General features: G+C 37.0%; 2 protein-coding genes across 6 annotated transcripts; one reads left to right on the top strand and one right to left on the bottom strand.

Annotated features, from left to right (window-relative positions):
* The first annotated feature begins 547 nt into the window (after nucleotides 1-547).
* Nucleotides 548-25,531, top strand: LOC131533443 (NXPE family member 3-like). Of its 5 annotated transcripts, none has more exons than XM_058765778.1 (10): nucleotides 548-778; nucleotides 8,157-8,345; nucleotides 16,863-16,951; nucleotides 17,174-17,238; nucleotides 20,583-20,954; nucleotides 21,327-21,742; nucleotides 21,817-21,887; nucleotides 21,989-22,192; nucleotides 23,917-24,257; nucleotides 24,600-25,531. In XM_058765778.1, the coding sequence occupies exons 3-10, from the start codon at nucleotides 16,927-16,929 to the stop codon at nucleotides 24,795-24,797; spliced, it is 1,692 nt and encodes a 563-aa protein (XP_058621761.1). In that variant the 5' UTR covers nucleotides 548-778; nucleotides 8,157-8,345; nucleotides 16,863-16,926; the 3' UTR covers nucleotides 24,798-25,531. The 5 variants fall into 5 exon arrangements, with proteins under 5 accessions (XP_058621761.1, XP_058621760.1, XP_058621759.1 ...); XM_058765777.1 differs by having other exon boundaries at nucleotides 16,860-16,951; XM_058765776.1 differs by lacking the exon at nucleotides 8,157-8,345.
* On the bottom strand, nucleotides 10,397-16,852 carry chst2b (carbohydrate (N-acetylglucosamine-6-O) sulfotransferase 2b). Its single transcript, XM_058765781.1, is given in 2 exon segments — nucleotides 10,397-13,726; nucleotides 13,729-16,852. Coding segments are annotated over 2 exon segments (1,395 nt in total). The 5' UTR covers nucleotides 14,093-16,852; the 3' UTR covers nucleotides 10,397-12,695.
* Nucleotides 25,532-26,487: the final 956 nt, after the last annotated feature.

Below are 26,487 nucleotides of genomic sequence, written 5' to 3'. Positions count from 1 at the left end.
CCGAAAGGTCATCTAAAATTACCATTATTCACCCCCCCCCCCTCCCCCACAAGTAAATTTTTTGGGGGGTGAACTATCCATTTTATTAAGTTTTTCATTAATATTGGTTTTGTTTTATTTTAATTTTCAGATTTATTTTATTAATATGCATGGAAATATGGAATTATTTTTGGCAGATTTGTTACAAACACAGCTTTCTGCTTCATAAGGTATTAATTGATGGACTGGAGCCATCTGGATTATTGTGATTTTTTTCAGCGGTTTTAACTCTCTTTCTGAAAGCATCTATTCACAGTAGAGGATCTATTAGTGAGCAAGTTATTGTTAAATATCATTTGCCTCAGAGATTGATCAGCTTGATTGCAGTACTCTGTAACTTTGTCCCTTTATGTAAATATTTGTGTAACTGTAAAATGTAAAAAAAAAAAAAAAAGAAACAGCATGTACCTTTGGACTTTTCCAATGAATTCCATTGGATGACAAATGAAACGGGGGGGTTGGGGTTCAATAGATGAACTCTGTTAAACAAACTCCTCTGTTTATTCATGGCTGGTACATAAACTGATGTTTAAAGCAAAAAACTTTAAAGAAAAGTTGATCATATGTGTCTGTGTTCCTTTCTTCCCTCAGTCGTGCTTTCTTTGTTGAGGTGGACTGAGAAATGTGGCGCATTTAAGGACAAGGGCTTCTTAGATTAATTAACCTGTTTTGATGTAAAGCAAAATTTATCCAAATCTGTTCTGAAGAAGAAACAAACTTCATCTTGCATGGTCCGGGGGTGAGTACATTTTCAGCAAATTGTCATGTTTGTGTGAAGTATTCGTTTAAATAAAAATAATTGTCTACTTTGCATATGAGCCTTATACTGTATATCTTAACCGATATATGATTTGCATCCATATTTTTATTAATGCATTTTTACACTAATTAATAGATAATTAATGTTTAATAAATATCACTTCTTTTTAAATCAGATCTTGTATGTGTTCAGATTCAAATTTTAAACTTTGGTTTTTACATTTGTTACTTTTTTTTTTCTCCATGATGTTCCATAATTGTTCATTTCTATCCTTGAATTTTTGGAGGTTCTGGTTTTATTTTAATTTGCTTTAATGCTGTTTAACTTATTGTCACTAGATTATTTCTTTATATTTATTTGTGTTATTTTTGACTAGTTTTGTGTATGGAATAATGCATGTAAATGCTTTCATTGGTGATTGTTATTGTTGAAGGGCTGATAACTTTATTAATCCTCATCATCCACATCTACCTATCATCCCAATATTGTTTTTGGCTGTTCAGTGTCCATCCCTTTATTTTGCAGACGTTGTTTGCCCTTGTCTAAGTGGAACCTCTTGTGCGGGTTGCACACAAACTGAGAAGCAAGTGGTTTTAAAAGCACTCTGAGCATTATTCTAATGTAAATAGTGTAAGGTAACAACCTTACCTTCATCTCACCTGGGAGAATAATCAACCCTTACATGAGCCTCTTTTTAAGGGAACACCCGCCCCTAGATTTTGTGTCTCATTTACAACATTGGGTTATTTCCATTGAAGCAAAGGGCTTCCTTTGAGTACATGGGTCATTGGATATGTTCCGTTTGACCTCTGTAGTCTGAAGTTGAAGCTCATTTACATTTGGATGCAGAAAATCGATGTGTTTGTACAGTGCAAAAATCCCCCCTTAAAAAAACTAAAACAAACTCAAAACACCAGTGGCATAAGCACAAAAATTTAATTAAAAAAAATTAGAATAGGCCAATAAATAAAAATAGAAAATTTAAACTTGATTGGAGCATTTATCCATGGTTAGTAGCTTGATTAGCTTGATATTTATGCTAGTTTATGCCTTGTGTTTCTGTTTGAGGGGTTTTCTCAGTTTCGTTCTTTTGGGTAATCCTCAATTCAGCTATCCCAGATGCGCTTATGAACTGTTTTGGGGAAAAGAATGTATGCTATATTTCTCAAAGACTGTGCATTGTATGAATTCACCTGTTTTTCGTTCTGTGAATACCTGCCTGTTTGGAAATCTGTGAACGCTTGTTTTATCCTGTGAATACTTGCTTGCTATAGACAGTGCAAGGTAGTAACTGATTACATGTAATCTGGATTATCTAATCAGATTATAAAGTACTTGTAATTAGATTATATGACATTTTAAAGGACTTATAATCAGACTACAGTTACTTTTTTAAAAAAATATACATATAGATTACATATTATTCACACAATAGCAATTAATTATTCATCATTTACTGGTCCTCCCTCACTATTTTTTTTTTCATCTTTTAAATTGTCCTTTCTAAAGTAGCCTAACACTTATACATTCAGAAAGTCTTCCATATTTGAGGGCATTCACACAAAAACTAGTCACTAGTTAGGTGGCTTTAATTACACAGAAAGTTTAGAGGTCACACAGCATTTCACCAATGATTTACAAAACTTATTTCAATTTTAAGAAATGTTTTCTCAACATTTCAACATTGCCTCAATTACTGATGAACACATTTATTTAATTGAATTATCACTTAGTGGGTTACTTAGTTCACGTTATTTCTTATTTACATGTTATGCAGGGATTTTGTTTTGATTGTTTTTATATTAAAATGATTTTATTTTTACATTTTTTATGATTTAATTAATTATTAGCTTTTCATTAAACTCACAAACTCCCTGCAGTTCCTTTCACAAACCCAGTTTAGAAAGCCTTGACACAACATAATGTTTAATGCATTTCATGTTGTTAATCACAATGAATGGAATATATTTTATTTCTCTTATTATTATTGTTATTATTATTTATATCAATATGGTACATGATTATCATATTTAAACCAATGTGATGAATGAATTAGGTTAAATGCAATCTAAAAGTAATCAAAAAGTAGCAATCAAAAAGTGATTATAGTACCTAAAATGTTATTGTTATACCAATTTTTTGTTATTGTAACTTTGAATCAGTAACGGACTACAATTTGTGAGTAATCTACCCAACACTGGCTATATAGACTTGGATACTCATCTTGCCCATGTTTTGCTTTCTGTTATTGTCAATAAAACTCCTGTGATTGGATTCTAAGCATCTAAGTACTGTGCCTAAGGCAACAGGCGGTATTAATTTCCTGAACCACAAATTACTTTCTTGACATTCATCTTCATATAACTGTCACATCTTCAAAGTCAAAGACATCTCACTTTTCAACTCATGCAAAATATCCTATTAAAAAATGTGTGATAATAAAGGTTATGAAAATAATTGTGCATATTATTATTTTTTTTTAAATTAATATGAAGAATATTTTAAAAAATTAAATACATAAGATATTTGCCATCTTAAATTTAAATTTATTTGAATTGAGTTCATTTGATTATAAGAAAATAGATGTCACAGATCGGCCCGGCTCAGAACTCACCCAATCATAGTGCACTCCCTCACCCAACTACTAACCACACTGTAAAAAATAAGTGCAATTTTAACTGTAAACTTAAAAATAAATAAATAAATAAATAAAACCTGTTAATAGGTTATCAGTAAGTTACCCCACTATATACAGGGAAAAACTGTCAAAAATGGATTTTGAATGCAACTTCCAAAAGACAAAAAAATAAATTATTCATATTTTCTATATTTAATACAATCACACCGGTGTGATTAGAACGTTCAGTGCGTCATATCATCACCTGCTAAATTCAAATCTGTGTTCGCTGGTTGGCGCTGAGCCAGAAACAGACACGTTTTTACAGCACTGCACATTATAACCAATCACTATATCACCATTCACTAGCTTGCTGACTGAATACCTCTTTCTGGTGAATTTTCTCATCAGAAACAACAAAGTGAAAATGTGTGTACGAATCTGTAAGATATTAATTTCATTTCAGCTTCAGTGATTTTAATGGGAGTTATTGAGAGTGCTTGAACTAGACTGTCAGTGAAAATGTTCTTTGATAATGTAAATCTTCTTTGCTCTCTTTCTGTACAATGAAAGTGTTATGATTAGTAGCCTAACTTACAATGTTTTTATTCACATTAACTTTCAATGTTAAATTCACATTAAATATAAAGTCAGTCGTATTAAAATATGTTATGGCATGACACCCATATTTAATAGATTACATTATTAGGTTACTTTGATCGCCCACTAGATCAACTAACGATCTATAAAGGTGAGAATCGAGATATTTCATGATATAGTTAATGCGTTTGGGAATGTTTCGAATAAAAAGGAAAAAATAAATATAAGTGCTGTCGTGGCTGCTGTGCGTCACATGACGACCCCCCCCCCCCCACCAACTCGTGCCCCCTCAAAAATAATGAGTGCGTGACGCCCCTGAGTGTACATATATTGTTTATTGTGTATTACATTATGTACTGTATTTTAACAGTGTTATTTAATGAAACCATTTAATTATTAATTAACCAATCATTATTGCCTCACTGTTTTATATAATGCATTTATATAAGTCATTTTAAAGGCTGTTGTGGGCTTAGGTCTGATTTTATAACCACAAAAAATATTATCTTAATACTTCATTGTAAACGCAGAGGGAATAGATGTGTTGTAGGTGGTTAAATTAGCCTATTACCGACATTAAATTTGGTTTGGATTTGGTTCTGAGGAAGGCAGAGGCATACAATACACATAAGTAAATACATAATTATTAATAAACACGACTATGATAACAATGTGACTTGTTAATGTTTCTTTTTATTTATTTTTATTATAACACATTCTAATTACATAAAAGGAAACACTGTGGTGCATGTGATGTAGCTCTGTGGAACACATAACAGCAAATTTCATGTATTTAACATTAAAAGTGTTTCTTACATCCGGAATTATAATTATAAGTAGCAGACTTTGCTGCTCTAAGTACCCCCCTGGAGGGAGTGTACTTGTGCGCAGGGTTTGTATAGTTGATTTTGCAGCAGAAGAGAGCACAAAGTGTGCATATTATTCATGCTCATTCGATTTTCTGTTACAATGTTTCTGACCATGCTGAAGATTCTTTCTGAGGAGGCATTGCTATGAGGAAAGCAAAGCAGTGCCTTCATCAGAGTAGCCAACTGACTAAACCTGGTTTCAGTCTCACTTTTCTCTACAAGGCCCCAGAATCTGTCCACTCTCTCTTCCTGTGTTAACTCCTTGCTGTCTGTGACCTGGTAGTCTGTGAACTCCTCTCTCAGTTTATCTGGATCAAGCCTCAGTTGTGGAAACATGCAACCTAGCCTTGTCACTGTGTGCGTGGTATGAAAAGATTTCCAACACATTATGAGTTAGGTTACATACTTCATACTTAAATGTACAGAGCTGGTATTCTTACAATAATAAGATAATTTGAGGGGGTAGGTAAATCACAAACAAGGTCAATCTGTTTCAGGAGAGATGTGCAGGCGTGAGGCTGGGTCCAACACCTTCAGGTCCCAGAGCAGCTGTGAGTCTAAGGGAAAGACCTTCATCATCTTCCCAATGACTTCCACATAGAAAGCTCTCTCACAAGAGCACAATTATGACAGAATCACATATTAACGAGGAATCATGAAGAAAAACAAATGAAGCATGCAAGTATCATTATTAATTAAGTTATAACTTACTGATATATTTTGGTCATTAACATGGAGGAGAGTTCTTCATGTTCAAGGAATGCTCTGGCCTCAGCCCCAATAAAGAGATCCTCATTCGCCAGCTGGTGTTCATGTCCATATGATACTTCACTGATTGGAATATCCACAATTAATCTATCTGGAACAATGTAGCGCAAGTATCTCTTGACCACTCTTGTCATCTCACTGTGTGGCTTATGGATCATCACTCCCACTGCCTATTGGGCAAACATGGTTAAACTTAAATAAAACAAACATTTATTATTTTTTTATGAATATATAATGCTAGGTCTCCACCATTCATTATACCTACCTGAAAAGCAGTGTTGAATGCAACCACTGGCACTCAGAAACAGAAAATAGAACTTGATCTCAGGATAATTGAAGTAGCCAGCCAGGTTCCTGATTTTAGCACTCCTCTCATCATCATGACTATTAAAGTAAGCCTGCAGAGCAGCCCATTGAGCCATTGTGTACTGCAGTATATGAGCAGATTTAGCTTGTCTGTGAACTCCACAAACTCTTTATACACCTCACTTCTCTTGGCACTGTAGGAAACACAAACAACCAAAAATAAGTACAAGAAGATTTACATGAATAATGGATAAACAGTCATTATACCCAGAGAACAGGCTAACTAACAGACAAAATTTTCTTCTTTTATACTGACCTTTTGTGGAAGTGGCTATATACACCACCCAGTAAATCATCCACGGGGGCCTTGATGGCCTTCATGCCACAGCCTGTGGCAAGTGGCATATGCAACCCTCATCCTGAACATAAGGTTGCCTAATTCTTAGTTTGGTGATGACTGAATGGTGCTTTTCTTTCATTACGCTGCAGTTGTCAGAGTTGAAGGCCACCAGGTTATCCCATGGGATTCCTCTATTTCTGTCATAATCAGACAAATAAATTTGTAAACATTCATGCCATCGAATTCAAATATGCCTTACGTGCATTCTTGGTTGTGTAAATAAACTCACCTCAAAGAGGTTTCCAGCTTCTCATAAATATTTTCTGCTGTACCCACATTGCAGATGGCATGCCAATAAATTTGGTCACAACCTCAAGACTGTTTTCATCATACACTCTTGCCAGTATTACTAGTTATTTTTCTGTCTGCGTGTTGTTTGACTCATCACAAAGTAATCCAAATGGCTGGGTCTGGCAGATGTTTTTGACCTCATCATCAAGCTCTGGGGCAATGGCACCTAACAAATAATAAGAAGAAGATGGTGATGATATAGATAAAAAAGAATAAGATGATGTATTAAAGTTTGTGTTTAGTTTTAGTTATGTTTTCTGTCAGAAGGCTAGCACATTGTAAATCTAGCATTAATAGACTGATTAGGGCCAGCCCTGACCAATTTGCTGCCCTACCACTTTACAATAAGGTTGCATTAGTAAACATTATTTAAATAAAATAACATGAAGTAATGATTAGCAAAACATTTGTAAAATAAAATTCATTCTTTTTGGCACCCTAATTGATGAGTGGCGCCCCTAGCATTTGCCTGTTCCGCCCATGCCACGGGCCGGCCCTGGCTGAGACAAATGAACTTACCTTTAAGAAGCTGAGTTGTTTTAGTCTTTCCAGAGGAGTATTTTCTAGCTGTGGCAGAATCGGGGAACATGCCTGCCACACTAGCATTGAATTCATCGCAAAAAGAAAATGGAATGTTTTTTTTTGTTTTGTTTTTTTTTGCAATCAACATTGCCATTTTCAGTTAACTCTGTAATACGGTTTCTGCCTCCGTCCGTCCCTTGGTGATAAAGGTTGAAACCGCCGATGTGCCCCTCTGTGCCTCCGCAGCACGATTGTGTCGTTGTGATTTATTGTGCTGCGTTACGTAATTTTTCCCACCGTGTCCAATACTAAAATCTGTGCAACACACTTTGCAAAAAGCGTGGGAATTGTCGATGCTTCTTCGCGATAAGAAATTAAATATAATTTAGCTGTTGTTAAATTTGCAGCTATATTTTCAGGTTGTTTTGTCGCCGTAGCACCACCTGAGCTTTCTAATGCCATTTCTACCAGTAATGCTTGATTCAACTTCCCCCATCTACCTGCGCAGATATAAACTGATAACAACTGAGTTGTAGGTTGCCAGGTCGAGGTCACATGGGTTCAAAATAATATGATCTGTCTATTGTGTGAGTAGGATGTGTTTCATACAAGATCTGGCAACTGTATATAATATATATATATACTGTATGTTCAGGTTTGGATTTTTATTTAACTGCGTACTGTGCGTATAGGGAGTGGCGATACTGCATGTGTGACCCCAGCAAACCCTTCATCACAGAAATGGATGCATTGACCACTGGGGTAGGAGTAATACTGTCTCAGAAGCAGGGAAAGCCTCCCAGACTCCATCCATGTGCCTTTTTCTCCAAAAAACTCACCCTGGAGAGAAATTATGATATCAGCAACAAAGAACTCCTAGCATATCAAGCTTGCACTCGAAGAATGGAGGCATTGGTCGGAGGGTGCTCAAGAACCATTCACTGTTTTATTTTTCACCCATTTCAATTTCTCTATCTCCTATAGTCCAGGCACCAAGAACATTAAGGCAGATGCTTTTTCCCATCTCAATGCTCCTGAGGAATCTACTGAAACGTCCAAGCCCATCTTGCCATCTATTCTACAGTATGTAAACCCTGTCCAGTGGTCAAAAGATCAACCCATCTCCTCCAATGCCTCCAAAGCCGCTCTGCTGGAGTCACCACAAGGTCTCCAGTATGTACCACATTATCAACACACCCCACTAATCCACTCCGAACATTCATCTCTGGGCATTGGCCACCCACCCTCTCACTGCTTCAGTCTGTGTTCATGTCCACATTCCATAACAGTGGAATTAAAGTCGAATGGCTAAGTGTCATATATATATATATATATATATATATTTTTTTTTTTTTTTTTAACACGTTAAAAATATTTAACGCAATTAGGCAAATTAAAATGCACAGGCAAATTAAAAAATTATTTGACATGCAATTGAATACCTTTCTCGTCCTGTCATTATACAGTAAGTCCAATTCAACATCCTATGCATGATGCAAATCAACAACATGATTCAGTCACCACATAGTCAATTCCCACATGTGATGCGTTGGATGATGTCACCAAAAGTGTTGCTGGGTCATATACCTGCTAATTAAACAAAAGTGCATACATACAGAATCTCTGTCTTTGTCTCTCTTTCTTATAAGGTTGAGTCTTCACCACCTGCTCCCATAGCTTCAGTTCATACACAAATAATAGCTGCAACTCCTTGAGCTGTTGTCATGGCAACTGCACAAGACATTGTCAGAGGCAAGCATAGAAATGCTATGGTACCCGGTCATAATGATGTACATGGGGAATGAACTGTGCGCAAGCGTGTTCCTGAGTACAACACATCTTAATATGCTGCAGCATGTGTTTGTAGCCACTGCAACCAAGTTTAGCTCCTGTTTGTTTCTAACAGAACCCCATAAGTCAATTAGCCTGGTAATACCAAACTCTGCTACTTCGCTTTGCTTCGTTGACAGAGTCTGGAAGGGCATAATTGACAAGCGTTTACTTTCTCATGGGCGGGCGCTTGTCTGAAGTTTAAAATCATTGGTGTACCCGTAAGCCAATCACATAACGGTTGGTTATGACATTATGGCTCAGCTGCCTCGAACCTCCGCTGTAAATACAGGTATGCGGCGAAAACAAAACCATCGAGCGAAATACCAGAGTGAAGATGGCTGTGAATGACTTTTGCAGATTATGTGAAGTAATCTACGCATCCACAATTATTGCCTTGCCGGACTTTGGCCTCCCCAGTTTCTCGCTGACGATCGGTAACAGTTGATAAATTAAACTTTTCCCAAAACCTGTCGGGAGTAGGGCCACAACATCACCTCCATTCAAAATGTGAACCAAACACTCTTCTTGTTCGGGCTTCAGTTGGCAAATGCCGGGAATATTCTCCACACCAGAGCGAATGTCTCCCGTGTCTCCATGTCCGCTGTCATTTTAGATTTCCCTCACCTAAACTACAATCTTAAATTCGGCGCTTAGCGTCTACGTCACGGCTCTCAGCCCGCCCTCTGTTCGTTGGTTGGCCCGGCTGCTGCGGAGCCGGAGATAAACTGGGAGATGGTCTGCTATATCAGATTGAGTACAGAAGCGAAATGAAATTGAGCGGAAATACGAAGTCTGACGTAGTCAGGCTATAAGTCAATTACACAAGGTTCTAAACCACATCGATTCATTTTGAAAAATACGAAAGCTGTAAAAAAAGTACCAAATGTCCCCAAAAATACTGGCTATAGTAAAAGAAATACAATAGCCCTGGTTTCTGCTTAGTATCCAGAGAGCTATCATAACTACTTGAACTTGTGGTGTCCAGAGATATACTCACTTTTCTTTTACTGCCAGTAAAATGCATGTTTAAAATAACTTGAGAACAGAAATGTTGTTTGATAAGCTTTGCCATTGAATTTAGGCCAAAGATTTACCTGGTTGTTGTAGTTTTTGGCTTACTTACTGTTCTGGGATTATAACAACTTGCAACTTTCAGGAACACAAGTTCCTGTGTACACTGAGAACAATAACTGTAAAGATACATAACTTTAACAATAACTTTATGTGTATGGAGGAGTTATATCATCTGCTGCTTTAAATGCTTGAGCAGGAAGGATTCTGATTGGCTGTCAATAATTTTCTCATTCAACTGCTGGGGAAAAAATGTTTTGAAAGTGATTTCAACAACATTGTTCCTCTGTTCCATTATAGATGTGAACTTTGCTATTGTATTACATTTCTAGTGATTTTTTAAATTTATATATTTAGCATTATTGTTATAGATTTTGTTGTTGTTATTAAAAACATTTAGCAGTTGATCTGGGGCCTGTACCATGAAGCCGGATTAGCTGGCTAGCCAGGTAAGTTTCAGTTTAGTTTGCACCAATCCTGGGTTTTAGGTACCATGAAAGTGGCTTGGCTTTTAGCTGCGTTCATTACCATAGTAACTTACACTGCACAGCTAACTTGCTCCGGGGCAGGTTATGTTCTGAGTTAGAGATCGCAAACTGAAATTGGACCAATCGGATGTGAGCAAAGTGACACACGTCTGACACAAACAAAAGTCACTCCCCCAGTTTCTCTTCCTACAAATTAAAGGTCACTATCTGGCTTTATATGATAATTACAATTTACATATGATTTATATAATTTTAATATGATTTATATTATTATTACTCCATTACACAAGCACTTTTAGTTTAACAATTATTATAAAGCATTTATTTTAAATGAATATTAATATATACAGATCATATGTAATATAAATAAGTGGTAGAATCAATAGATAACACTTTAAAAATGTCTACATGTGACCTTACATGTTTGAGTCTCTATCGTTACATATTATCAACTATATAAACTAACTTTACAAGTTTCACTTGTGACTGCACTGATAGAGCAAGATAATTTCCTTTATTTGTCCTCTTTCATGGACAAGTAATTCAGTGGAAATGCGTTTAAATTCCTCATATTCTTTAATCTCTTAACCTTTAACAAAAGAGTTTTGTATCTCGCTGACTCTCTCGCGAGAAGTGAATCACACTTGATCTGTGTTGTGATTGGCTGTTCGCCACTGATGTCACACATTCATGTGCACGTGCTCCATTAACTCAGGATCAAGCCTGAGTTGACAGAGAAAGTTGATGATCAGCTTCATGGTACCAACAAAGCCAGATTGGAGTGGTTTGCATTTGTCAAGTCAAAACTTATCCTATAACTCTGAATTTGTTCATCTGCCATCATGGTACAGGCCCCTGGATTAATGTTTTTTTGTTTTGTTTTGTTTTGTTTTGTGTTGTTTTGTTTTGTTTTTCTTACAATAGGCTGAGAAATCGGTGCTTTAGTCTTATTTGTTTTCTTCCCAGCATGCACTAAAGGGTGCTAAAGGAACAATTTGCATGAAATGATTAAAATCTGCATAAAATCTGACACTTCACATAATTCCACAGTCAAATTGGAAAGACAATTGTCTCATTCTGGTTAATTGTTTACTTGTTGCTTTGGATTTTTACTATCAAAAACAATTTTGCAGATTGACACCACAATTTAACAATTAGGGTTGATGTTTTCTCAGTAACTACAGTTCCTAGGTTAACCCTTTGCACAGTAGTTATATTATCAGCCAATTTACTGAATATAGTGTTTATGGTATAACACTTTACAAATCAATGATAAACCAGTAAAACCCTGTTTGAATTCATGTTTGATAGCTTTGGTGTTCTCTCACTCCCATTCATATCTCTGAATAGTAAAAGCAGATCAATATTATATTTTTTGACCAATATAAGACATGGAGGTTGTAAGCAGAGGTCCCATAGAATGCACGTGAGCTAAAAAAAAAAAATATTTAAAAAACGAACTTCTTAGCAATGCTGAAATGCGTGGATCATACTTGACAAATTTTCTGTACATAGTAGAGTTTACTGTACATACACAATATCAAACAAAGTGACAACAAATCAGCCAATAAATGCAGCTATAGATCTTTTCTCAGAACTACCTTCACTTTTCTGAACTATTTTTGCAGTGATTTTTATTTTTATTTTTTACTTCAATGTAATAATTGTAATGTTCCCGTATTTATGATAAAAGCAGACTTGAGTGGAATTAAATGCTTTCTTGACAAATTCAGCAGGAACTAAGCAGTAAAATTAAAGCCTTTACAAATTTTTCAACGCATTACTTTAAGTTTTTATTTACATAACACACAACACTGGCATTCATAAAGTGTGTGGAGACTGTGAACTTTAATGATTGTCTTTAAATTGATTCAAAAGAAACAGCATTACCTGCACTCCGTATAACAATTTTGATCAGTATTTGTGTTGCTCATTTTCCATTTTCATTTCTCAATTTTACATACAGCAAATACACTGAAACTCAAAAACATCCAAGCATCCATTTTGGGGGAAAAAAAGGGGCAATGCAACATTTGGTTTGTACAATATAAAGAGATTGTAAAATCCTTCAAAAGCACTTTGCAACTTTAATCAAACAAATCTGAAAGCTGTCTCTGTGGAGGGAACTCTGTCACAGTTTGGAAGCAGTCAATAAAGATTTACTCAAGTCTTTTGCTTCTCCAGCTGTTCTCACACGTTCATAACCCAGGATGGCCATTGCATGATGGCAGTACTCCTCCACTTGTTTTATCTGTTGAATACTCAACACTGTTCTCCATGCACTGGCCGCCTGTGTGGCATTTCTGGCAGACACAATGAATGGCTTTGAGGAAGAGCTTGTGCCATTCGTCATGTTAAGAGCAAAAGACTCAATGTCAAGGTTGGTACTGAGATTAGCAAATTGATAAACATTCCGGAGAGTTTTGACAGGGTTTTCCACCAGATCCTCATAGCGCACTGCCAGGTATTTCCCTTTCAGCCAGCCGGGCGGATTTAAGGCAGTCCTCAGGCTTCTGTACGTCCGATCACATATCACCTCCATAGCTCCAACCGAATGGTAATCTGCTCCATCCTTTTTGCTAATTTTGTGGCCAGGATCCACAAAGGGTATCCGACGCAGTTTAGGATCCCTGCTTCGGACCACCTGCAAGTTCTCACGAATCAACCCATGCCTCGATTTGATCCTGGAGTTGGCCACGGCTCTGGGATCTCGCACAAGGTGAATCACCTTGAGATCCAGAGACGGATCCTCCATAAGGGGTGCCAAAACATTGACGTCCAGAACCCGGACCCCTTTTATGACTATAGTGTTGTACTTAAGGCATTCTTCCTCTAAGAGCCTGAGGCTTTGTGGAGGACATTTTTTGCACACTTTGTCATCCACCATCCCAACCACTTCTTTCCTATAAGCAGAGCAAAGAGGATACGAACAGATGACTTTATTAAGTGTGGCCCCAAAAAGTCCAAGGGAGGTGAAGTTTTTGCCTCCAGGGCTGTTGTACAGCTGAAAAACTGAAAGATCACAGCGGTACAGCGAGCTTAGCATATCCCTTGCTGCCCCCTGTAAGGACACAGCATCACCCGGGTACAGCTTTTGCCAGATGTGCCACATCGGTTCATACAGAAAGAAAACATCTGGGTGTTGATTAAACAGCTCTCCAAAAAGGATGAGCCAGACCTCCATGTGGTCAAAACATAGACAAGCTGTCTCTTCTTAGCAAGAGATGGTCTGTAAAGGAATTGAATGTCTGACCTGCCCTGATATGGAGTGCTTCTCATCTGGAGATTACACTGTTGAGGTTCTTTAGTCCACCTGTAGTTAGCCAAGTTCAGCATGGTAAGAACTAACAGCAGAAAATACGCTATAAACAGCACGATTCTTTTTCTCCTCAGCACTTTCATTACGATTCCAGACTGGGTGATTATTTTTGTGGGATGATTCCGATATGTTTTGAGATTTTTGCCATAAATACCATTTTTTTCCCCTAATGCAGGCAACTGAAGTTGGAGGAACTGGTTGCTTCTCATCTGCTGAAGGATAGAGTGGCGTTGAACCACTCAGTCACACTGGATGAGCAACTGCACAAACGCTATTAATTCAACTGATGTTTTCATGCAAGCAAACTTTGTTCTTAATGAACACCCAAATGTGATCTCGTTTGCCGACAAACACTCAATATCCATCACATCCACAGTCCAATCGCGTGCATTGCTGAATGTAGCCGTACTGCAGTGCGCAGAATCTCCCCTCAGTCCTCAGAAAAAAAATATCACGGACGTTTACAATATCATATCCGTTTGTACATCCATCAACAGCGACCGTTAGAGAAATCCTTTTAGCAGCGATTGCCTATAATGTGGCTCCTGTGAAGATGGAAGAACCACTACAGTAGTGGAATAGACATCATTATTACATTATAACCGCGTTAGCGTCGTGAATGCGGTCAGGATGCGTTCATTACTCTGCAAACATCCGCCGGTGTCTTGTTTTCCAGTCGCGTGTCGTGATGCGCGAATGTTTCTGCAGATGTGGCGTCTGTCTCCGGCTCCAACTGTAATGAACTGATTCAGTCTCGGTCTGGGGTAATAAAGACCCTCCCCTTCTCCACAGCCAGTGGAAATGCACCGGTGCTTTCGCCACTTCAAACTCCCCCCACCACATTATTTGCAGTGAACAGCAAAACAGTCGAGATGACTGAACACAGTAAGTGCGGCTGTGAACGCGAAAACTGCAGGACAGTGTCACTTAAAAAAAAAAAAAACATGGGAATTATAAATCATTGAAAGACAAAAATTGGGTTAAAATACAGGAAACAGGCATTCATTTCCACTTTTTTTATTTTTATTTTATCTCTAGTCACAATAATGGAACTTTAACATGATTCCTACTGGAATTTCTGTCACAATTTTGAACTTAAAGAAAATAATTAAAATTATTATTATTATTATTATTCAATGACTTCTATGCTATTGGATATTGCAAAATTATTACCAGAATTCTTGTATTGTTCACTGACTGTGAATCACAAAATCCTTTGTCTTGTTTTACAATAGTAGCCTATCCCTGTATAGGCAATTGATTCCAAACTAAAATTGGATTTTTTTTTTTTTTTTTTTGACTAGTTAATTAATTAATTAAATTTCAAAAGGCCAAAACAATTGTCAGGCAGTTGCAGGCATATAAACACAACAATATAAGAAAGTATTTAAACCAAGCAGAATACATTTGTCAGTTTATATAGTTTTATTTTTATTTAGTTCAAGTTCAAGTTGCTTTATTGGCATGACATATGTGTTACAGTATTGCCAAAGCATTTTAGATGTTTAAAATACAGAATATGATTACACCATCAAAGTAAAAAATGAGACAATAAATGAGTAATAAATGAGAGAAAATAAATAGATAAATACAATAAAATAAAAATAACAACAGCAGACAGTATTTCTAATATTAATAATAAGAATTACAATTATATACAATGAAGAATGTCAAATAAATAATAATAATAATAATACGTTACATTTTTATAGCTCTTTTCTGGGTACTCAAAGCGCTTTACATGAAAGGGGGGGGGATCTCCTCAACCACAACCAAATGAAGCAAATGGATATAATGAATTAACCATACATATTTTGCAGCTAGTTTGACTGCGATGTAATTCTCTCCGAGTATATAGCGTATTTCACGGAGTCATCCAAAGAAAAAAAAAAGAACAATTCAGTACTTCAAATTGTGAAAAGAATATTTGCCTTGTAGTGGTGTATTTGGGGCAGACAAGAAGAAAGTGTTTCTCATCCTCTATTTGATTCAGGTCACAGTGTTTGCATAATCGCTGTTCTCTAGGAATCCAGGATTGTTTCTGTCTTCCGTTCTCTATTTCTAAGTCATGGTTGCTGAGTCGATATTTTGAAAGGATTTGGCTTTCTTATAATTGTTGATTGACAAGTAATTTGCCAATTTGGTGGTTCTAATTTGGGCCGAATAACACAGGAGTTTGATTTGGAGGTTAACTTTTTTTTTTTTTTTTTTTTTATCATAATTAAACTTTAGATTTTTATCAATTTCTTTATGAATGTTAGGACTGGAGTCAGACTGTTGCACACACGTTTATTGTTCACCATATTTGCAATTGATTTCTGTCATGCTTCCACTGCACCCTAATGTTATAGTTATGAGCTGAGCTTGGTATAAATTATATTGCTATACACTATGATTTTATACTATGCACCATGTACTCAAGCGTCTAGCGTATGAATTATATAGGGTTATTTTGTCATTCAACATCAGATCCTGATAGTCCCGCCCCCTCTGGTACATTGATAAAGCTGCAGCAGTTGACTGCATGAAGTGTCCAACATCACACACTTTGGTTTTTCAAGTGCATCATCTGGATATTTAAAGTGTACTTTTTTATTTTTGGAATTTTCAGTGTAAACATGCTATTCACACTATTTATACTAAACAATGACATAGAATAGTGCGTAAGTATGCAAATTGGGACACACCTAAAGATTCACAAAATACAATTTTATTTGTAGACCTAATTGGAGGTGACAAAAAGAAACCGTGAAATATCCCAGTGTTGTTATACAAAATATCCACACTTTTGAATGCCGCTTGTTCAATAAAATATGAGGACTGGACTTTTATGTTGTATAACCATAATTGTAGAATGATTTTTTATTTTATTTTTTTTTATGATTATATATGGGTAGTTGATGTATCAATGGTAAATGTAAAATAAATAAATAAAAAAAACACTATAACATTGAAGATAAACCTTTCTCATGCCAGCAGGACTGGCACTCCACATGATGTTTGCTGATGTATCCTAAAAAGAAGGAAAGCATCGGATGTGACCATGTTCATTCCATCTGATTCTTCAGGTAAATAGCAGCTTATGGGGAGCTTATTTTGAATATGATTAGAATATAAATCATACCACAACCCTGACTGAGGTTTTATTTACTTACTTACTTTACTTTTAGATGTAATACATTGTGTGTGTTTTAATATGACTTAAACCTACAAACTAACACCAATGGCCAAATCAAATAGCTCCTTAAGGTCGCATCTACAAACTTTCACTCATTATAGTGTCTTATTAGTTCACAGGATAACACGTCGTTGCATTTGCTTTTTGCTGCTATGTCTTTGGACAACCATCTGTCTGGTAAGTTCATGTGTGTATAATGTTCAAAAGTTAAGCATAAGTTAGTTTTTTTTTTTTTTTTTTTTTTTTTTTAAGAAGTGTCTTATGCTCATCAAGACTGAATTTTAGTAAAATACAGCAAAACAGTAATATTGTGAAATATTAATTTAAAAGAATGATTTTAATATACTTCAAAATTGTATTATTATTATTGATAGGCAAAGTAAATCATAAACTTAGTTCTGTCAGGACCACTATCGTCAAAGATGACAATTAGCATACAATTTGGATTGGCGATATGGTTCTGTTCTGGGCAAGAACTCCCTGCACATCCATGCAGCCTAACATGCATAAGAGCAGGGAGAGCATCAATAACCCCCAGTGTAACAGAACAGAACCCACATAAATGTATTGCAGATATCATTAGGTTTAATAATTTAATGTAACATTTTGAAATTAGTCTGATTCAAGGAGAATCAGAAGGCTGAATTCTGACTGACAAGAGGAGTCGTCGGGGATGGAGGTGGGTAATTACCTATTGAGCAAAGCTGGTGATAGTTCTGAAGGAACTTATATATATATATATGAGTGCTGTGATAGGTGTCACATCCCTATACGTAGACGTGGATCAGCTGAGAGTCTGATGCTACTCTATGATATATCTGATTTCAAGGGACACTTTGCTACAGTATATGTGAAAGTGACCTTGAGGAGTGTTACAGGGCGAACGAGACATGAGACGTGCAGATCCATTTGCAAGGCTTTTAATTAAGAGACGAGGTCATAAACACAGACAGGGTCAAAACATCAGCAAACAGGTATAACACAGGCAAGACAAGAGTAATCCTAGGGCAAGCATTCGTCTTTGATCGGCGAACAATACCCAGAGGACTTGAGAAGAGGGGTAGTCCAATAACGTGAGCAAAAGTCCAAACGAGGAGACAAGGGTTAATCCAAGATACACTGGCAGGATAGATAAACATAGACATAGAAAACACGGAAGGGCTCTGTAAAGCAGCTATCACTGGGAGAGTGATATACGCTAGACAATACTGGGACTGAACAGAAACACAGAATGGCTCGGTAAGGCAGCTAACACTGGGGGAGTGCTAAACACAGAACAATACTCAGCAACCTGACTGAGGAAGTCCATGGCTTAAGTAAAGTGTGTGATGGGAATCAGCTGTGTGATCAGTGCAATCAGCTGTGTGTGTGTGGTCAGTGCAATGGATGATGGGAATTGTAGTGCAACAGTTAGTGTAGTGCAATAGTCAATGTGGTGAGCGAGTGACCTCTGGTGGTGAGTGAACGCAAGTTCATAGGCCAGATTCGTGACAAGGAGACTCTGACTTTTAATAAAATACCTGAGACACAATGCATGTCAGTGTATATTACAGATGACAAAACAATTACAAACTGTAGGCTCAAAAGGAAGAACCAATCTTATTATTAGGTCTATCATTAGGAAGTTGTGAGTTGGCTTGTATGGAAGCTTGATTCAGCCACAGAAGAAACAAATTAAAAAGGTAATTCTGGCTTTTCATCTTACAATTCTGACTTTTTTTTTTTTTCTCAAAATTGCATCTTCACATCTTATAGTTGCATATTATAAATTGTAATATAGTTTTTATTTTATTTAATTTTTTTCTGAATTGTGACAAACTTACAGTGAGGAAAATAAGTATTTGAACAACCTGCTATTTTGCAAGTTCTCCCACTTAGAAATCATGGAGGGGTCTGAAATTGTCATCGTAGGTGCATGTCCACTGTGAGAGACATAATCTAAAAAAAAAAAACAATGTATAATTTTTTAACTATTTATTTGTATGATACAGCTGCAAATAAGTATTTGAACACCTGTCTATCAGCTAGAATTCTGACCCTCAAAGACCTGTTAGTCTGCCTTTAAAATGTCCACCTCCACTCCATTTATTATCCTAAATTAGATGCACCTGTTTGAGGTTGTTAGCTGCATAAAGACACCTGTCCACCCCATACAATCAGTAAGAATCCAACTACTAACATGGCCAAGACCAAAGAGCTGTCCAAAGACACTAGAGACAAAATTGTACACCTCCACAAGGCCGGAAAGGGCTACGGGGAAATTGCCAAGCAGCTTGGTGAAAAAAGGTCCACTGTTGGAGCAATCATTAGAAAATGGAAGAAGCTAAACATGACTGTCAATCTCCCTCAGACTGGGGCTCCATGCAAGATCTCACCTCGTGGGGTCTCAATGATCCTAAGAAAGGTGAGAAATCAGCCCAGAACTACACGGGAGGAGCTGGTCAATGACCTGAAAAGAGCTGGGACCACCGTTTCCAAGGTTACTGTTGGTAATACACTAAGACGTCATGGTTTGAAATCATGCATGGCACGGAAGGTTCCCCTGCTTAAACCAGCACATGTCCAGGCCCGACTTAAGTTTGCCAATGACCATTTGGATGATCCAGAGGAGTCATGGGAGAAAGTCATGTGGTCAGATGAGACCAAAATATAACTTTTTGGTCATAATTCCACTAAACGTGTTTGGAGGAAGAAGAATGATGAGTACCATCCCAAGAACACCATCCCTATTGTGAAGCATGGGGGTGGTAGCATCATGCTTTGGGGGTGTTGTTATGCACATGGGACAGGGCGACTGCACTGTATTAAGGAGAGGATGACCGGGGCCATGTATTGCGAGATTTTGGGGAACAACCTCCTTCCCTCAGTTAGAGCATTGAAGATGGGTCGAGGCTGGGTCTTCCAACATGACAATGACCCGAAGCACACAGCCAGGATAACCAAGGAGTGGCTCTGTAAGAAGCATATCAAGGTTCTGGCGTGGCCTAGCCAGTCTCCAGACCTAAACCCAATAGAGAATCTTTGGAGGGAGCTCAAACTCCGTGTTTCTCAGCGACAGGCCAGAAACCTGACTGATCTAGAGAAGATCTGTGTTGAGGAGTGGGCCAAAATCCCTCCTGCAGTGTGTGTAAACCTGGGGAAAAACTACAGGAAACGTTTGACCTCTGTAATTGCTACTGTACCAAATATTAACATTGATTTTCTCAGGTGTTCAAATACTTATTTGCAGCTGTATCATACAAATAAATAGTTAAAAAATCATACATTGTGATTTCTGGATTTTTTTTTTTTTAGATTATGTCTCTCACAGTGGACATGCACCTACGATGACAATTTCAGACCCCTCCATGATTTCTAAGTGGGAGAATTTGCAAAATAGCAGGGTGTTCAAATACTTATTTTCCTCACTGTATTTAAAAAGTCAAAATTATCTTTTCATTTTTTATTACACGGTGGAAATAAAATTAGGTTAATGACTAAAAAATAAATAAATATAAACTAATTTCTTGGTCATCTTTTAGATTTTATGGAAATTCCTGGAGAGTGGTCATCCGAGACAACAATTCCAGCCCCCCATTCCTAGACGTGATACAGGAAAACAGACACAAACAAATTCCTCTTCTGTAATTTCTGCGCTTGACATGGGGATCAGTGATGAGGAGTGGGAAAAACTACAGAAGGCTCTCGTCTGGCCTGGTCCAGACCAACTAATCACTCAGCTGAATCTGAGCACAAGTCCAGTCCACTCAACATTCTCTATTGTGGGACTCAAAAAGAGTTACAAAGTGGGAGAAAAGATCTCCATTATTATTACAGCAAGAGACCACAACAAGAACCTGAAAACATATGGTGGAGATTTTTTCAAAGCAAAGCTTTTTGATTCAAAGCTAAAGGTGTGTTTTTATTTTATATTATGAACAATTAAAAAAAAAAAAATTAAAAATCAGTATACATACATTCATTATATTGAGTTTAATTTGCTTGTTAAAGGTGCAATAAGTGATTTCTAGGAAACACTGTTGAAAATTGAAATCAACACCTAAACAAATGATTTTGTGAGTATTTGCTAGCTGTCTGTTCTGTGTGTGTGCTAAAACAATATCGTGTTTGTATGTAGATGTATGTACATTTATGTTCATGGGTTTGTTTGGGTGTCGATTTTTAAACATCAACAGTGTATTACATATGTTTAGGTTTATGAAATTGATGTACATACAGACATTAGTCTTCTGCACTACAGTTAACCTTTTTCATTCTTCTTGAAGGCAAGTGTGTACGGGGAGGTTGTGGATCATCACAATGGGACTTACTCAGTTGTTCTTCTTCTTCCCTGGGAAGGTCAGGCACAAGTTTTTGTACGTCTTGAGCACTCCAGTGAGGTTGTGCAGATTCTTAAAAAATACAGGGATTCCTCATTCCCACGTAGCCACTATAATGGACACTTTGAAGGATCAGGACCCAATAAAACCAGGATCAGTGAAGTAGTAGAATGTAATCTTAAGTGGGGTGCAGAAGGAAGTTGGAGGAAAGGCAGCTGCTGCTGTGAGTATAAGGATATAAAAACAGGAACAGTGTGGCAGTGTGAGAGACCTAAGAAACTTTCCTGTGACAAACTGGTTCATCATTCATTGGGAGCTTTGGAAAACCCATTAAATCCTGATGAAAAGCAGATTTTCACAAAGTAAGTGGGAAATTATTCAAAACAAATTTCAGAAGAATTGTACAACTGTAGAGATTATTATTATTTCTCCACAGGAAATTAACAAATGTTGCTATTACTGGTGACACACAAGTCATAAATGTCCTTCCCAACACTGCAGACAATGGTATGTTCAGGACAGACACCATCTAAAATCAAATGTAGTAACAAGAAAATGAGTAATTAGCATAATTATGAGCCTTTCATGTAAATGTTTCTTTGCTTTAGGCACAATGGAGAAATGCAGATCTGGACTGACAACACCAGTTCCTGCAGGGTTCTATTTCAAAGATGTTTGGAAGTCTTTTGTATGCAACACTCAACAGTTCAATTCTACACAAATTGGAAATTGCCTTAAAAACAAGATCGTCTACTTGTTGGGAGACTCCACCACAAGGCAGTGGTTTGAATATTTAGAAAAAAATGTGCCAGGCAAGTTATTCAGTGGTCTAAATAACTTTGGTATGGTTAAAAAAATAAATAAATAAATAAAAAGTTATTTAATTTAATATGTACCACAATATGAATTGAATTTATAGTACACTATACAGAACAATGAATCAGAGAACAATAATGAATACAGAGGCCTCAAAAGGTATAAGCTATTTGTACACTTAAAGTGGAAGTGAAGCAGTCAGTTAAGTTTACATTATTTAGTAAAGTGATTTCCACTTTGATTAAAAAATATATAACAAACATGATTAATGTAACCATTTTAAAGAAAAAAAGGTTGTTTTGTTATAGCTTTTGGAGCAAGGGCGACGCCATCTTGAAGTACCACAGAGTGTGACGTTACGGGGTTGGTTCACTCCAATGGCCAGTATAGTAATATAAGCATTTCTTTACATTTTGAACATACGCTTGTTTTGAAATGGAGGAAGATGACATTGAAAGCACTGTTGAGTCCAAAATAAGTCCAATTGCCTATGCATTTGAGTCGATACGGCGATGGGACCGAGCAGTAGGATTGAAGAAGTTGTGAACCTGGTTCGGGGTAAAGTGCGGATCGGAAACAATGCTTGTTTACGTGGATATTCCTCAACACTGTCATTCCGACATGCTTTTGTGTGCATTTGCTGATGAAGGCGCGAAAGAAAGCTCAATTTGGTACTCACGTGCTGTCCAAGCCAAGCTGGGGCTTTTCTGTGTGTGTGCGGCACCACCAGCGCGAACAGAAATGATCTATCACAACGTGTGAGTACCGCATTTAAATCTCTTTCAGAAAAGGTCTAACACAGTGTATCACAGCATGTAAGTACCGCGTTGAAATTTATTTCATGCTGTCTCATACTTGAATGGCTTAAAAAACTTTAATATTTAAACTGACAAGGCTTAAAACACGTGAGAATGATAAACTTTGAGGAAGCAGCACTGGCCCGATCGTTCAAATAGGTGATTAGTTAAACACTACGGCCTGTTAACAGCAGCAAAGCTAATTGTATTCGCAGGTGAACATAAAATATGATGCATACAACTGATGAACCAGTCAATGTAATGCATGGTCTGAATAACAATAAAATGCGACATGAATGATACTGTATGAGGCGTTGTTTGTTTACATCAAGTTGCCCTCACATTATGAAAACAATGTTTGGGATACCACGATCAAAACTTAGCATATAGACAGTTTGATGTCGAATAGTCATCCAAATGATTGTGAAAACCAAATTATTTCTGTGTTAAAATAACATTTGTGTGTTCAAAATGTAAAGAAATGCTTATATTACTATACTGGCCATCGGAGCGAAACCAACCCCGTGACCCCGTCAATGCATCTTAAGTGGTAGTTCACACAAAAATCGAAACGATATCATTTACTCACCTTCATATCGATGTCCATACTATGATTTGCTTTCTTTTGTGAAACAAACTTTTTTTTTTTTCCTTCATACATTTGGATTACTTTTACTCTATGGACTACAAACATTCTCCAGTGTCTGTTCGTTTTATGCAAAAGAAAGTCAGTCATAAAGTTTTGGAACAACATGAGGGTGTGTAAATGATGACATAATTTAACATTCTCTGAATTGTATTATCCCTTAGGTGCCCGTACAACTTTTGGGCTGCAGTGTACAATAAGTAAATAAACTCTGTAAAGCTATTTGACAAATTAATAAAACAATGAGTCTAATGCAAGTTATACTTATCTTTCTTAGGCATAAAAAGAATGGACCTCCACACTCCTCCTACAGGTGGACCCCTGATGGCTGTGGAGTTGAAAAATAATATTATTATTCACTGGAGGCCACACGGTGTTCCTTTGCGATTTACTAAAATGCTCATTACCGACCTGCATTATATCGCCAATGATATTGATGAAATAGCTGGTGGTTCTCATGCAGTTGTTGTCTTCACAATCTTTGCCCACCTGGTGTTTCACCCAATAACATTTTATGTTCATGAAGTGGCCAAAATCCGTCAGTCTGTTGTAGCGCTGCTGAGTCGTGCACCACAGACTACTGTCATCATCAAGTCTGGAAACACTGCAGGAGTAAAGGTACACTTGGTCACTTCCAATCCTACTTTGTTTTCAGTAGTTTTCTGTCTTGTTTTCTTAATATGATACATCTGTGGGAGAAACAAAACAACATTTTATTTATTTAATTTTTTTCCCCATTAAAAATGGCCACGACGAATGGTTATTGGACATTTTGCTATAAATAACTGCTTTTAGAATATATGAGATTATGAGTGAACTATTTGTATTTTACCAGATAGGCCAATAAAGTCAAAGTAGGTTTAATATCAGGTACATCATAACATGTGACAAACAAATATAAAAGCCACATATATGTTAATGCTTATAGTAATTTTTTGTTACATATCTGTGTTGCTCCAGGACATATTTCAAAGTGACTGGTATGCAATGCAGCTGAACACAGTAATGCAAAAGATGTTCAAAGATATTCATGGAGTAATCTACTTAGATGTCTGGCAGATGACTTCTTGTCACTATCTACTTGAAGATGTTCACCCAGGTGCTGTTATCATTGCTAATGAGATCAACATGTTGCTCTCATATGTCTGTCCTACCTGACACAATTAAATACGTTGCTTTCTCTTAAAACGTAGCACCTTTACCTGTATAATCTCAACATTTATAATCTAATTGTATTTGTTTTATTTAAATTTGAATTCAAATTTTTTAAACTGTAGACCATGGTGTCACGAATCCGGCCTATGAACTTCTGTTCACCCACCACCAGAGGTCACTCGCTCACCACATTGACTCTTGCACTACACTACTGTTGCACAGCACCCACGGACTACATTACCCATCATCCATTGCACTGACGACACACACGCACACACAGCTGATTGCACTGATCACACAGCTGATTGCACTAATTACGCATCCTACATAAACCATGGACTTCCTCTTCCTCTTTGACGAGTATTGATCTGCACATAGCTCTCTTCAAACGCTAGCTGCCTTACCGTGCCATTCCGTGTTTCTGTTTAGTTCCTGTATTGTCCTGCGTTTATCACTCCCCAAGTGTTCGCTGCTATACGGAACGTTTTTTTGTTTTCTAGTCTGTGTTCCCTGTATTTACCCCTGTCTCACTGTTCGGACTCTGTTTATTCCCCTGCCTGGATTATTGCTGTGTACCCGGATTTACTCTCTTTGCCTTGCCCTGTTGGATACTGTTCGACCGTCAATCGTCGACCCACGCTTGTCCTAGGATTACTCTTTCTTATCCCTGCCATACTTGTTTGCCATTGTTTGACCCTGCCTGTATTTATGACCATGCCTTTAAATAAAAGCTTGCACATGGATCCGCATGTCTCACGTCTCGTCAGCCCCGTTACACATGGTATATTTTACATTATTATATTACAACCCTTGAATTTTAGCTACACTCCAAAGAACACTGATAGACAACAGAGGGTTTTCCAGAAAGTATACATAATCAGAGTAAGCAACATCTGGTACATTTTACTGAGAATAAACGCACAACTTCAACCTTCAGTTTTAAGGTATGTAAGGTATGTAAGTAGCCATAGCAATGTATTCTCTAAAAATAATTGCTCAGAAGCAGGTAATGTTCTAAGGTTACTTTACTTCTGAGCACAGATTTTGGAAAGTATATGTACAGTCTGTCTGTGTGTGTGTGTGTGTGTGTGTGTGTGTGTGTGTGTGTGTTTGTGACATATGAGGACATAAATTTGTATAATGACATAGGTATTACAAGGAGAAGGTGACTTTCCACTTATTACCCCATGTCCCCATATTTCAAAAGGCTTATAAATCATACAGAATGAGTTTTTTTGAGAAAGTAAAAATGCACAAAGTTTCCTGTAAGGGTAGGTTTAGGTGTAGGGCGATAGAAAATACGGTTTGTACAGTATAAAAACCATTGCGCCTATGTGCCCACAATTCACAAAAACAAACGTGTCTGTGTGTGTTTTCAGAGTTTGTTGATCTGATTCCAAGTGATAGAAATCGCTGGCGGTCATCCTGAACTCTAGAACCATAGTTGCATACCTCTCTTTATATTTAATTCTTTCTGACCAACAGAGGCAGACCTAATTAAAAAGAAACTTGTTACAAACTTGCGGTTGTTGTCTTGTGCCAGTAACTCAGAAAAACATACAAGAGGTATTTTAGTCACACTGATTATATAATTTTGCAAGAGTGAAGAACTCAAGTTGACTGGTGCTGAACTAAGCTTAATACAAGAACATTACTTTTGAGAGTTATCTTACCAGGTTTAGGTTGTGAAATA

Source organism: Onychostoma macrolepis, chromosome 24 (genome assembly GCF_012432095.1).
Source record: "Onychostoma macrolepis isolate SWU-2019 chromosome 24, ASM1243209v1, whole genome shotgun sequence".
Taxonomy (NCBI): domain Eukaryota; kingdom Metazoa; phylum Chordata; class Actinopteri; order Cypriniformes; family Cyprinidae; genus Onychostoma; species Onychostoma macrolepis.
The sequence above is the reverse complement of the archived record's forward strand: the minus strand, read 5'-3'. Positions and strand labels throughout refer to the sequence as shown.